This window comes from Accipiter gentilis, chromosome 29 (genome assembly GCF_929443795.1).
Source record: "Accipiter gentilis chromosome 29, bAccGen1.1, whole genome shotgun sequence".
In the NCBI taxonomy this organism is placed as follows: domain Eukaryota; kingdom Metazoa; phylum Chordata; class Aves; order Accipitriformes; family Accipitridae; genus Astur; species Astur gentilis.
In genome coordinates, this window is record NC_064908.1 from 17,329,057 (window position 1) to 17,343,590 (window position 14,534).

Genomic DNA, 14,534 nt, shown 5'->3' on the forward strand with positions numbered 1-14,534 from the left:
AAGGATGGGGCTGAATGCGTCAAGGCTGGAAGGAGGGTGCCAGCGCAGGAGGTTTGACCACATGGGGTGCAGCAGCATGATGCTGGGCGCAGCGGTGGGATGCTGGGCGCAGCGGTGGGATGCTGGGTGCAGCGGTGGGATGCTGGGCGCAGCGGTGGGATGCTGGGCGCAGCGATGGGATGCTGGGTGCAGTGGTGGGACTCTGGGTGCAGCGGTGGGACTTTGGGTGCAGTGATGGGATGCTGAGGACAGCAATGGGACTCTGGGGGGCAGCTATGGGATGCTGGGTGCACAGCTTTGCGAGAGGAGCATCGCTGCCTTGCTGGGCCTTCGCTTCCTCATACTGGGGTTTCCCCACTGGGATCAGTGATCTCCAGGGAAGATTGCTGGGGCTGGGCTTGCTATGGGTTCAGCAAGCATGTTTCCCACTGTGTAACGTTTGTGTGCTACTTGCTCCAAAACCATGGCGAGACAACTGACCCACGCAGGGGGCTGAAGACAATATTTCCCAGAATTTAGTTAACTTTGGGGTCTGTAGCCAAAAGCAGTGGCTCCCAGAACCCACCACGAACAGCCCCTGGCCAAGCGGCCATGCCGGTGCCTCTCCCTCTCTGGGCCCGTGTTTGCTGGTGTGAACCGGGGGGGTCCCAGCGGGTGTCAGGGCTAGCGGTGACAGTGCCGTGGACCTGCCCGTCTGCCCCCACCGCCTTCCAGCAGCTCCTCCTCGCAGCCCGCCCGGGGACCACGAGCCAGCCCCTTCCTCACTCAGGATTGTTTTGCAAGCAGCGTGACAGGATGAAGAGGAAATGTGCCAGGAATGGCTCCATGTCCCCTCTCGGGAGAATCGGAGTCTATTTTTAACAACCCCCCCCCTTCCCGCTCCCCCTCCTCCCGCTCCCCTGGGATGACGGAGCCGCTGGGGCGCAGGCAGACACAGCCCGTCCGCCGCTGCCCGCGCAGCAGGCCGGCATCTTCCTCCTTGCTGACACACGCAGGCTTCCCCACCGCACGCTTGCGCCCTGGATGGAGGTGCAAATCCCACGTGCAACGCACAAACACGCTCCTGCCGCCGAAACACCCTCCCCGCCGTCACAGCGTGTGGGTGCTGGTGGGCGCGCAGCCCCTCTGTGCTCCCCGTGTCTGGCTTGGCCCTCTGATGCTGTGATAAATCTGAATTATCCTGTAGCGTGGAGGGCATCCGTCTGCTCCCACGGTGGGGTTGTTACCCGTGCATCAGCGATGCTGCCTCCGTGGCAGAGTTTAGAGCCGGGATGCAGTGGGTGGGTGAGATGTAGTAGCCAGTGATGACTGGCTCTCGAGATGGAGATGCTCTCTGTCTTAACGCCTGTGTAGGTGCTCCAGCAGAAGGTGGTTTTGAAAGATGGAGGCTGCATTGGGAATTTCGGGGGCAGGCAGCCCCTCTGCAGGGCGAGGAGCAGGGGGCTGCTGCGGCGATGTGTCAGAGCCTGTCCTAGACCGGCCACTCAGCCCCGTTTCTCTCTTTGCTCTCTTACAGATTTCTCCAACCAAGTCAATTCCACGTCCCTGAACTCTCCCACGAGCCGGGGGCCCATGGCCACCCCATCCCTCCACCCGTCCATCGGGCCGGGCATCGGCTCCTCGCTGGGCTCCCCGGGCCAGCTCCACTCGCCCATCAGCACCCTGAGCTCGCCCATCAATGGCATGGGACCTCCGTTCTCCGTCATCAGCTCGCCCATGGGCCCGCACTCAATGTCCGTCCCCTCCACCCCCAGCCTGGGATTCGGCACCAGCAGCCCACAGGTAAGGGGAAGGTGGTGGGGCCATCTCTGCTGCCCGTTTAGCTGGGGAGAAGCCACCTCCGTGGGTTTCCTGATCCAGAACCGCTGTGGTCTCCCCGCCGCGCTGGCCAGGCAAACACAGGGAGATAAATGCCATCGCAGGCAGGCACCGACGGGAGGCAAAAAGCAGAAGCCCAACGGGGAAACTAAGCCAGAGGCATCCTGCTGCTCTGGCCGGAGCCGGGCAGCTGCAGCCGCCTTTGGGGCTGCCCTGGGTGGGCTACGAGGGACCGGCACAGCTGGAATGCAGCCATCCATCACCTCCCATCACTTGTCCCCTCCGGTCCTGCCCTGTTTGTCCCCAGGCTGGGGGTGAAAGGGGAGCAGCGACTACCCCTGGGTCACCTGGGGGCTGGTGTAGCTTTGGCAGGGGCCGGAGCACCCCCTGGGATTGTCTGCATCCCACGCTTCTTGCCCGTGCTGTCCCGGTCCCTTCCCTGCGAAGCGGCACGTCCCCTCCGGAGCCGACCCGTGGTCCCCACGGCACGCACCGAGGGGTCCCCTGCCTGCTGCCCCTTCCTCCTCGCAGGGGAAGGACTGGCGTTGGCTGGCTGAAGATTATGTAAAAAACCTCCAACTACAGAGAGATAAGCTCTTCTTAAAAATAGCAAGATCGGGGCGCGCTGACCAGCCCCTGCCACCTGTTGCTGGCTGCTCGCATGGTATATGTTTAGTAAAAGGGCAGATTAAGGAATTGGCCACCACCTGCCACTTGCTGCGGGTTTATTTATTCCAGGCCCTCTCTGGGAGTCAAGCACCTGCCAGCACCTTTATTTTTAAATATTGGCCTCATTTATTTCCAGAGATAACAGGTCTTTCTGCCCAGGGCTGGGGAGGGCTGTGCAGTGCTGAGTCCCATCCCTGGGGATCCCCAGGCAGCTTCCCCAGGACCCCAGCATCCCTGTGCCGGCCGGAGAGGCGGCAGCTTTATTTGCCTCTTGATGGGCTTCTCCCATGCAGGATCCGGCCCGTGGCCCCCGTAGATGCGCGGGGACCTGCACCCCACAGCCCAGTGCGACTGGGTCCGGCTAACTGGTGCGGGAGATAAGTGGGGTGGACAGGCTGCCTGCCGTCCCGTGGGTGAGGGAAGGGGAACTGAAATGGCGCCTGGGAACGGGCTGCCAGAGCAAAATTAGCAGCGAGAGCGCCAAAATGGTGGGGAAGGGAAGGGGGGGGGGGATGTGAAGCAACACAGGGGTGAGCCGCAAACCGGGGAGGAAACGGGGCAGGGGCGATGCACCCCCAGCGTCAATGATAAGGCACGCTTTGCTTTAGGGACCGGCGAGCCAGGGGAACTGAAATAAAACGCAGCCACAGGGCAGAAAGGGGAATCGAGAGCGTGGTCAGATGGTGCCAGGGAGCCAGCTAGCAGCGCGGCAGCTCCAGCCCTCTCGGCGCGGTGCAAGCGCCCGTCCTTTGTTCAGGGACTTGTCTTAAGTGGTTTTCCTAGAGGTGACAGTTAGGAGGTCTTCAGCCTAATGGCTTCTGCCATCTGTTCCCCGTCTGGGCGCATTAGGTCCCTGTCCCCATCCCCTGTCCCTGCAGCGGGCAGAGGTGCCTACCTGGACCCGTGGAGGAGTGCGGGAGGAGGAGGAGGAGGAAGGTGCGGGTGGGCAGCGAGGCCGATGCTTGGAGGGGAGCACAGCCCCCCCACCGTGCCGCTGCACCGGTCGGCAAAGCGCCGAGGGTAATGAGGCGTGTGGCCCCCGTCGCTGGGTGGGGATGGCACTGATGGAAGATGGTTTGAATCAGATGGCAGATGCCACTTGCCATCAGGACATGCCTCGTCACCTCTGGAAAACCAGCAGAGCAGAAGGGCACGGGGTGTGCGAGGTGCGGTGGGTCCCGCGGGGTGGGTCCTCTCCATCCCAGCTCCTGCCGGCACCGGCGTGGGAAGGAGCTGGCAGGCTCCCAAAAGCCGGGGTGCTTTCCCTCTCCCGTTCGGTCCGGTGGATGTCAGGAGTCAGCAGCCCTTGGTACCAGCGCTGAGGGATGCTCGGAGCGTTGCCAGCACCCTCGCTCTGACACCGGGCGCTTTCTGGGACCTCGCACGGTTTCCAAATGCAGCCCCAAAATCTGGGTGTGAAGCAGGGTGTCCTTCTGTAGGGTCCCAGCACCCAGGGAGCTCCCAGGACCCCTCGGGGAAGGGATGCTGGGCTGGGGGTGAGGTGCGTGGGGCAGGAGCCGGCTGAAAGCAGGGGTAGTTTGCGGTGGTGAGCAAGATCCCAGCCAGACCGGGAGGCTAGACCCAGCAGCTCTGCCGCTTACTGGGATTTAACACATATTTAAACCCTCTTACCTACAAATTCTGGGAAAACAGGGGGAAAAAAAGCAGGATTTGCAGTAACAGCTGAAAGGGAGGGACTTTCCCCGCAGTTCGCAGGGCTGCGCCGGCGCAGCCGCCCCAGGCGTTGCTGGCAGCAGCTCGGGGCGCCCGGGGGCTAGCGGGGAGAGATCAGACGCCGGATTAGGCTTTTCCAGAGCCGCTCTCTGCCTTTGCACAGTGCTCTTTGTAAGGGTGCCTAGGGGACCGGAGAAGGGGTTGGTGGGGTTTTTTTGGATGGGAGGAGAAATAAAGCTGTGCTTGCCAAAGGGACAGGATTTGGTCCCCGGTGCGATGAACTGAACAGGGAAGGGAGAGGAGCCAAGGAGTCCCAGTATCACTGGGGAAGCAGAGCACTGGTTCCTCCCTCGTTCCTGCTTGCTTGCTGAGCCAGAGTTGTCCTGCCCCGGAGCAGAAGTGCCGTGCCAAGGTGGGGGGCCACTGCCTCCCCTTCTGCCTCGTCCCTGCCTGCACGTGCTGCCGGTTTCGCTCGGCGGCTGCCGGCACGGAGGGGAAAGCACGGGCCAGGCGCCGGGGCAATGTGGGAACCCTTGGGTGCTCACGGTGCCTCCGCTGAGGTTTTGGGCCAGCGCTGCGAGAGGAACCGATGACTTCCCCCACCCCAACCCGGGGCTGACTCAGCTCCGACCGGGATGTCCTGCAGATGGACGGGGCTGCGGAGGGTGGTGGGACCCAGCACCCTCCCGGGCTGGTGCAGGGGCAAGGTGCAGCGCTTGCCCCGTCTTGCTCTGCCCATCGTCCCCCCCTGCCCAGATGCTCTGGGGAGGCTGCTTGGGCGGACCCTGTGGGCTGCTGGGGCTGGGGGAAGTGGTGGCGAAAAGCTTATCTTCATCAGGCAGCCCACGGCCTCTGCCTTAGCTCCCATGCGGCACCGGCTCCGTTTCCCAGAAAGTGCACTGGGAGGAATGGCTGGAGCTGGTGACCCCGAAGCCGTGGAGGGATGTGCCGCAGCAGCGCTGGCAGCCCCTGCTCGCAGAGAGAGGCTCTGTGCCTGGGGACCCACAGATCCCAAAGAGAGATGCTCCTGCCGGGGACCTGCTCGTTCCTCCTCTCTCTGCCCGGTCGCAGCATAACTGAACAGCAGCTACAGCCCAGGAGCGTATCCCTCAGCGGCACCGGGGCCTGGCTGCCTTTGATTCATCAGCTGGCACAGGCAGGGCCGGAGAGGGAGGCAGATCCATCACGTTTCTCCAGGGTGGGTTTACCTTGCTCTGTTCTGCGGTTATTAGTCATCTGCCTGCCAAATATTCCCCACCAGCCTGGAGACTTTAAAGCCAGAACGGCTGCGCTCCTCTAATTGACAGATCACAAGCCCTGGGACTTCCCTGAATTAATCTGTGACAAGTGCAATTGCTGAGTATCTCTGTTAGGGAAGAGAAACACAACAAACCAAAGCACAAATCCTGCGTATTCAACCTGGATTTAGATGTTGGCAGGGACGGAGGCTCTGCGACAGTCCCTGGCCGGCTGGTCCCCAGGAGGACGGCCGCAGCGGTCCTGGCCGGTCCTGCATCTGGAGCTGACCGAGCCTGGCTCCCTTGTCCACCCCTGGACCTCCCTGAACCTGCCCTGGGCTGGGCAGGGTTGCTGTGAGTTTGTCTCCCTTATCATGATGGGTTGGTCCTACATCTCCATGCCTCAGTTTCTCTCTGTACATGGGGGAATAACAGCCCTGCCTTGCTGCACGGGGCGATGTGGGAATCAACTCGGGAATCTTTCACTTAATACCAGCACCTCGGGGCTACACCAGCACCCAGCTTCCACCCAATTCTCCACTTTCTTCAGTGAGTGTTGGGGACCGAGCTCAGTGGGGAGGGAAGGAGAGGCGTGTGGACAGGCTGCTGGAAGGCTGGAAGTTGCAGACAAGTGTCCCACCCAGGGCAGTTCTGGAAAGCCAGGCCTCATTGCATCTGGGACCTATTTATTTGCTGTGAAGCTTTCCTTTGGAGAGATAATGCTAAAAGGATGTCTATAAATTGTAGAGCTAAAGCGCGAGTGTCCTGGCCTTCATCATCCGTGCAAGCGCTCGCTCCCAGCCAGCAGCTCTCCCACGAACCATCGCTGCAAATCATCTTCCCTGCTCTGCATCCCCAGGCGGCGCGAAGCCGGGGTTGGCTTGCGAGTGCCTGGCCCTGGGGGTCTTGCCGTGGCTGTGCCATGCGCGGGGGTCTGGCAGTGCAGGAGGAACTCGCCTTCCCCTTAAATCGTGCAGGAGGAACTCACCTTCCCCTTAAATCGTTGTCCTGGTTTCAGGAGCATCTTCGTGGGGCGGACTGTGTCAGCCCTACCTGGCTCCTGGCAGGGCACAGGGGACCGGCCGTGTCCTGCTCCTTCTGCCCCGGTGCTGGCAGCGAGACCCGGTAGCATCCTTCTGCCAGCTCAGAGCCGCACCGGCTTTTATGCCGGGGCAGCAGATGAGCACTTGTGCCTTTGGTCTCTGGGCTCACGTGCCCAAATCCTCCTCTTGGTTTAGCTTTGTGGGTTGGTGTTTTAAGCGGTAGTTGTCCCCATTGGAACCTTGTCCCCTGCTTGGCCCTCCTGCCCCACATCTGAGTACACGGGCAAGCCCTGCTGTGGAGCTGGCTCGGCCCCACATCCACGGCTCCCCGCTGAGCACTGTGCTTCTGTCTTGACAGCTCAACTCACCCATGAACCCCGTCAGCAGCTCAGAAGACATTAAGCCACCCCTGGGGCTCAACGGAGTCCTCAAAGTGCCAGCACATCCCTCAGGAACGATGGCCTCCTTCACCAAGCACATATGTGCCATCTGCGGGGACAGATCTTCAGGTAAGGCTGATGCCTGCCCCAGGAGGGGCTCCCAGCAGCGTGCTCGGGCCACGCTGGCGTGTGGGTGCCCTGGGAGAGCGTGGCGAGGGTCTGCGTGGCTCCCCGGCACCCTGCGGCACAGCCAGTGCCGGCGGGGAGTCTCCATCGGGAGAGGAGCTGCCCGTGCCCTCCGAGGAGGGGATGAAAAGTCCCTTATCGACCAGCCTCCCCCAGCACATCTGCTCTGAGCCGAGCCAGGAGAGCCCAGGTCTCTGCTTAGCAGTGGTGTTATATCCTCAAGCCCCGAGCAGCGCAGCCCGTCTGAAGACAAGGCATTAGTGAGCATCCCTCTCTCTACCCATCCTTTGATCCGCAGCGGTATTGTCACATAGGGCCAGATAAAATGATGTCTCCACTCGTGGGAGATAAAGATGTGCTAATTCCCTTTATTCTTATGCTGGTTTAAAAGCTTTCTGCTCCAGAAGTGCTCTGGTCGCCTAGTTTGCGAGGTCCTTAGGGACCTGCGTTGGGCTCCGGGGCTGGAAGAGGAGGGTGGGTGCGTGGTGCAGAGCAGGCTGGGTCGCGTGTCTGGCGTGGGGAGTCCGAATGGGTCGTGGGGGGTGCAGGGTGTCCCCCCCATTTCACTGCTGCGCTGTCTCACCCCTGATGTATGGCTAAGAAACAGTGAGGGCTTTTCCTGGATATAAGGCAGGTTGTAGCCCAGGGAGAGCATTCTGATTTTATGGAAGTCAAGTCAAGGCGAAGCCACTGCTCTTTAGCTCCTGCTCGTGGCTCCGAGAAACCTCTGCTTCCCCCAGACACAGCTAGGAGAGGCCCTGGGAAGAGCTGATGGTCTTTGTGGTCAAGGAGAGCAAAGCGGGGAGCTGGGGGCACCCAGGACGCTCAGTGAGTCTTTTTAACCCGAGTCGCATCCCCCCCCCCCCGCAGGTAAACATTATGGGGTTTACAGCTGCGAGGGCTGCAAAGGCTTCTTCAAGCGCACGGTGCGGAAAGACCTCACCTACACTTGCCGCGACAACAAGGACTGCTTGATCGACAAGCGCCAGCGCAACCGCTGCCAGTACTGCCGCTATCAGAAGTGTCTTGCGATGGGGATGAAGCGAGAAGGTAAGGCAGAGAGAGCCTGGCTTGAGCACCCATGGGTGCTGCCAGATATCTTTCCTTCGTTAGGAGGCTCCAGCGGGCTCCTGCCTGTTGGCAACGCGGCAGCACCATGTGCACCAGAGCCAGCACGAGCCTTGCCAAGGGCTGCCTGCGCCAGGGTGCCAAAAACGTGCGAGTCTCATTTGTATTTTGCTTTTGCGCCACAGCCAGGGCCTCTTATGGGCTCCAGAACAGCGCTAAGTTCCAGAGTGGTACCCAGATGATGGATGGTTGCGCATCAGTAAATGAGCCAGTGCCCAGAGGCACCGAGCACGGGACCAGGGAGCAGGGGGGCAACGAAAGCAGACAGCGCTCGTGGGGTCATTTGCTGCCCTGGAACTTGCACCCCCCGTTTCGCACCGGCTGCCACGTGTTGGGAGCAACGATGGCAAATACACCGACCTTTTCCCTTTCGCTGCAGTGCCCCATCAAAACAGAGGTGCAAAAGCTGTCGGGGCTGAGCGCGTTTTGGGTGACAAATGCTGCCACCCAGCTTGGCCCTTCTTTCTCCGTGCAACACGGGACGTCGCATCTTGGAGAAGTGGAGCTGATTAGGGGACGTTGGCAAGATAGAGATCATGTTTGATCTGCTGGTTGCTAATCACCGTGCTGCCGGGGAGGTGATGCGTCCCAGCTGCGCGCTGTTTGTAGTGCAAACCTCGCGCAGGAGGGGCAGGGAAACTCGGTGAATTATTGTCCTTCTCGTCAGAGTCCGTTGCTCGGGCACCAGCGCCGAGCACCGGCTGCTCTGACTCGATAGCGTTCCCTAGCAGTAGCAATACTGGATTTGTTTCTCATTGGGAAGAAGAAAGAAATTCAGTCTCGTAAAAGGCATCTCTCCCCTTACTGGAATTTAAATTTAGGACCTAAAACTCCCTGGCAGTGCCTCTTTTAAATGCTCTTTTTAAATGCTGACTGCATCTGTTTTAAACTGCTGGCAGAACAGGCTTTTATCAGACACGATGTGAATATGACCCCATGGTGCTGCTCAGTTCTCGGCTGCCTTCTCCCCTTACATCTTCAGAGCCACACTTGCCTCCCTGACCGGCCGATAAACCCATCCCTCTGCCGAGTCGCTCTGGTTGCAGCGAGCAGCGCTCCAGCCCGGGTCTCTTTGAAGAGCACTTAGTCTTGTCTGGAGCTTTGATTAAATAGGGCAGCGCCGGAGCTGCGCCGAGTGTTGAGCAGACCCTGCCATGCTCGATTTACGGGGTTACCTAAGGACCCACGACGCGCAGAGTCTTCAAATGTCAAAGCCGTCTCTGCTGGAGGTGTGGGGGGATTGCAGCGGTGGGGGGGGATTGCAGCGGGCTGGGAGGCAAAGGCACCCAGGGGAACCTCCTTGGCCCTGCAGAACTTAACCCTTGGGTGCTCGGAAACGAAGCTTTCTGGCCCACCAGTCCTCTAGTCTTAAATGGAGAGATTGAGACGTTTGGAAAATGCCTCTAAAGACGAGTGGTACGGTGCAGGCACGGTGCTTCGTGTGCGGGGGGGCTGGCATTGCCCTGGCTGCTTTGCAGATGGGCAGAGCCATGGAGCGTGCTGGATCCCACGGGAGATGCGCGGCAGGAGGAGGAAAGTCTGATCTCCAGCCGCGGGAGACTCGGGTGACTAAAAAGAAGCCAAGAAGTCTCCTGTGTGTTCAGCAGCAGCGCTTGCTTCCCAGGGGAGAAATGCAGGTGTAGATAAATGTGGAGCATCCCATTACCCTGGCATTGCCTCCGGAGCCTTGCACCGGCAGCTGGAGACCCGCTTTCCCTTCGGACCCTAGAACATCTCAGCCAACGTCCGTAGGGAAGGGAACATCAGCAGTAGTGCTTTAGCTCCGTAGCCTGCACTGACATCCTGTGATCAGGTACCTGCTTCATGCCTACCGTTAACGGTGATTGCATGGGCAGCGCCACTAAAATTATAGGTCCATTAATTAATTTCCAAATGGTGGTGGAATTCCTCAGGGAGCACGTACGGTATGAGGACTCTATTAATTCATCTTGATTAACATTATCACAATGAATACCGAATGAATTCATAACGATCAGCCAATTATTTAAAAGTGTGACAGATGGGATCTTCGTAACTCTAGAAGTGCACTCAGGCAGTGCTAGCTGATCTTCTGATGCCGGCACTGCGTGAGGACAGCTTTGGAGAAGGGCAGAAATCCGGTGCGTCGGCAGTCAGTAGATGGTTGGAGTATAATCCCCATGTAGGGAGAGCTGGAATACTCCCTGGTCCCCAAATAAAGCTCTCTCGTGTTATAAACCTAAAAATTCACAGTGTCTTGTAGCAGGTTTGGAGATGTCCTAGTGTTGTCCTAGACCTGAAAGTGAGAAGTTGGATCTCGCTGAGCTTTGGTTTCGAGCAGCTCTTGAGTTTCACATGTGACATCCACCTGATTTGTCAAAAAAAGGTCTCCTTCCCATTGCATCCATCCCAGCTCACTGCTGCTGCCCATCCACTTTGCTGGCCAGGAGCCTTGTCCTTGTCCTTACACCAGTCCCGCTGCCTCCCCATCACCTCTGTTTTGGGCTAAATCCTGCATTGCTAGTTCCTTTTGCCTAAATACTCACTTACAACATAGCTGGCTTTTTATCCTCTAGTGTAAACTGTTGCATCTTTTAAGTAACAGAGCCAGGGTAATGGGCCTCATTTCCCTAAAAAATATCTTGCTCTGGAGACCTAATTTATAGCTACGTAAAGGCACAGCAGATTCCTGCTGGGGAAGTATCTCTCCTGTAGCCCAAAGGTATTTGTATGTCATGGAAGTACAGTAAAACCCTCCAAACTAAGTACTATAGCTCTGGTGAGAGAATAACTGTTAAAGGCATCCTGCGTGGTGGTGAGCAGTGCTGCGACCTGCGGAGTGATGCTGGGGAGAAGAGGGCTGAAGGCCACGTTCGTACCCCAAAACCTGTGCCAGAAGGGTAAAAGGGAAGGGTCTCTTGCATACCTAAGAAGTTGGCTTAAAGGAGTAAAATCAACGGGACCTCTTGGGCAGCTGGTGGAGCTCTGGAAGGGTTGGATCCCGGCACATGGCAGGTCTCCAGTTGAGCGTGCCAAGAGCAGAGCCGGAGGGATGGACCTTGACCGTGTGTCAGGGCAGACGAAGCAGAGGCGAGAGGCGGGGGGTGGCCGTGGGGTGCTGCTGGAAGGAGGGGGGATCGCTTCAGGGCTACACGGCTTGGCCTGAAGGGGGGAAAGCCTGCAGAAGCGGAAGATTCCTTCTGGTGCGTGCATCTCTTCTTGCTGCTCCCTGTTAAAAACGTTTAGGATAGATCCTGACGCCGTGTTCACGGTGAATGAGCCTCATGGGCTCTGAGGTATTGCAGCTACAATAAATAAGCAACTGGGAACATTTTTCCCCTATGAATTACTGCCAGCTGTGTGAGGCTTTGGTTTTTATACTGTGTCTCCCACTAAATACCGGATAGTCAACAAAATTAAGATTACCATCAGGGATCTTGGCTAATGCAGGGATTATTATTGTGGGGGTGGCTGTTTGCATCCAGAAGCATAACTCTCTCTGCTTGATCTGTTACTCATTAGGGTCCAAGGTGTCCGTGTATCAGCAGCCTTATGTTTTAAAGGGAAAAAGCGGAAACTGCCTTTGAGTTAGGGAGGTAGAGGTCTTGCGAAGAGGTGGGAGTAAACACTGAGGGTCTTGGGATAAAGGCGTCTTGCGTGCACTGCCATTAGTTGGGGTTAGCTTCAGAGGTGAAGGGGGTCATCGGAGACTACAGACTCCGTGGCCTCGCATCGCAGCCCGTCGCTATCTCCTGCGACCGAGTCCCGGCCCCACCATCGCTGGCAACGCCGCCGGATCGCACAGCGAGCAGGAAATACCAGCGAGGAGCCCTTTCTCATGCTCCCGCCGGCCGCCCTTGGACGGCGCACAGGGAGCAGACGTTGGGAACCGGCGCAGCCTGGCCCCGCTCCGTCTCCTGCCTCTCCTTCCCCCAGCGCTGCCTCCGGACACGAGCGGCTCCTCACGTGAGCCAGGCTGTCTCCGTAGGACCTGCCGGGCTGCCCAGTTTGTTAATGGGGCTGCCACTTGCCGAGCTGAAGCCGGCAGCCTGAGCGCTCTGTGGAACGCTTAACGGCGGTGTTGGATGCCGACTAGGTAAAATAGATGTTGATGCGTCTCTGTCAGGAAGCTCGTAGCCCATCTGGAGACCAGAGAGCTGTCCTCCCCCAGTGGCTGCGGCTCGGGATGCATAACCGACCCCCAGATCGTTCCTAAATCCAGGCGCAGATACCGTAACGGCGGTGACCTGGGTATGGCGTTGCTGCAGCTTGCCTCCGTCAGCCGCCGTGACATGATCCAGTCATGCTCTGAGGATCCAGGACATCTTCTGTCTGGCTGCACGCCTGATCTCTAACTTCAAGATTTCATTAAACTTCACAGCCTGAGATAATTCTTCCTCTTCCCCTGTGTTTGTGGGTTGGTTTTCCCCCGCTTGCTTGCACTGCGGTCGAGCTGAGGGATTTAACCTGGGAGGGGTTTGACTTGCAGCATCGCAGGGAACGACTCTAGTCTGCAGCTCGGAGACGTCTGCGTGTCTCCAAGGAGCTGCTCAGATACATCACTTAGTCCAGAGGGACCGAAGTTTCCCCCTCTTTTAACCCAGAGTGACTTGGAGCTCAGCGCCTGCACTAACACAGCCATCATTGAGCTGTGCCCGATCCCCCTGCTATGGCTGTGCATCCTCCTGGCACCCCCGGGAGCTGGAGCCATCCTGGCTCCCAGAACATCTCTCGGGACCAACAGGAGCAAGAGGAGTCTGGGGAGAAAGAGCAGGAATTCAGGTCTCCAACCCGCTGTCTAAGCGAATGTAAAAAACAGGCGAGTGGCCATACCCTAGTGAAGGGGCAGAGTTCAAGAGCACAGTTATTTTTAGTAATAATTTTGGAATGGAAAATGTCTTTCAGCTTAATGAGCTAGTTTCTTATATCCTTTTAAAGTGCTGCTCTTTAAACCAGCTGGTTCAAAGATGCTGGGCTTGTTGTTTGTTTTTAAGGATACTCCTAGGTTGAGAAAAAGGGTTTGGTGTATGATTTTCTCTCATTGCTTTACCAATGTTGCTGTTTGCTTATACTTCGCAGTGTCCGGCTTTTGAGAGTGAAGTGAGCTAGCGATTTTTGCCATTGTCTTCCGGAGCCGTTCCCCATGTGGACTGACTGCATGCAAAGTTTTCAATCCACTTTTTAACACTCCGGAGTTACGTTTTTTTATCATCACAGTGGTATTTTGCCTATCTTAAAAAAATGCAGTATTCAGGTGAAAATGGAGAAAACACTATCATTTATTTCTTGTCTCTCGGTTTTTGAGGTTGTTTACAGCAGTAGCAAGCTGCATCTTTGAAAAAAAGGAGGCACGCAAAAGCAAAGCAGAAGAAACATTCTCTGAATTAGTTTCCTCAGCTATTATGGCGTTTTTGATATAAACAGGTATAAGCGCTTCAAGATGCCTATGATACACAGCTAAGACATAGCTTCATAAAAAGGCAGCACAGCCCAATAAATTCCACTGCTAGTGAAACTGAAATCCCCAATAACCCTCCACCCAGCACTTCATAAATAAAGCAGCCACCCACTTTTAGGCTTGGAGAAGACTGAGCAGGTTTGGGTCTTGGAAGCCACCAGAGCCTCTGGGCTCTCCAGGAGGGTGGTGTGTCCTGGTGATGCAAGGGCGTGTTTCCAAAATGCATCCAGGTTGGAGCAGCCTGGAAAGCATCATCATCCCTGTTTGCTTTGTGGATCCCTGCATCTGCCAGGGAATGGCAAGGAGCAAAAGGGACAAAGGTGCAAGAGGATCAGAGCGTGCCAAGAAGAACGGGTGAGCCAAGGCCAAGAAGGACGTCTTCTGTTCGCGCACGGCTTTCGCACTGCCCGAGAACTGGGCTGGGCATCGGTGCCTGCCCCCCGTAGTGCCGGGTTCCCCGTGCCCAGGAACTCCAGATGCTGGATCTGTTCCCCAGAGAAAACCCCATTCGGTCCATTTTTGGTGGGAGCGAATTAACCTTCCCCTTCCTCCCTCATGAAAAGAAACAAACCCCAGCCAGTCATCCACGCTATTGTTCCTGGAAGGATGGATTTTCATCTCAGAAACAAGCTCTCATCTGTATTAACGCTGGGCAAGTGGTAATTAGGAGCTGCTGTAGCCTCCACGTCTCTCCCAGCAAACAAACAAGCCTGCGATGCTCCTACCCACGGGGGCTCTCAGGAACGCCTCTGCCTCTCTGGAAAATCCCGTCGCCTTTGTGCCTCTTCCCTCGTTAACATTCCCCTGGCACAAAAGCGCCGTGCCCGCTGAGCATGGCAGTGCCTGTAGCGGGTGGCCGTGCCGCAGCGTGGGGGACCCGGCCGTGAGCGCCCGCGTTGCATCTATGACCAGGCTTTAAAAACAGAGCATGCACTTGACATCTTTCCTTTTCTTAAACCTA

The 14,534-nt window shown here is 57.5% G+C and overlaps 2 protein-coding genes across 3 annotated transcripts in view; one reads left to right on the forward strand and one right to left on the reverse strand.

Moving 5' to 3' along the window:
- Positions 1–14,534, reverse strand: part of VAV2 (vav guanine nucleotide exchange factor 2) — a 462,631-nt gene that overhangs the window by 397,853 nt on the left and 50,244 nt on the right. The window lies entirely within an intron of this gene.
- The window catches only part of RXRA (retinoid X receptor alpha), a 119,775-nt gene that overhangs the window by 76,374 nt on the left and 28,867 nt on the right, over positions 1–14,534 (forward strand). For both annotated transcript variants that reach the window (XM_049833049.1, XM_049833050.1), the window contains exons 2-4: positions 1,517–1,782; positions 6,801–6,951; positions 7,879–8,058. In XM_049833049.1, the coding sequence (XP_049689006.1) occupies positions 1,517–1,782; positions 6,801–6,951; positions 7,879–8,058 (597 nt within the window). The remainder of the gene's footprint in view (positions 1–1,516; positions 1,783–6,800; positions 6,952–7,878; positions 8,059–14,534) is intronic.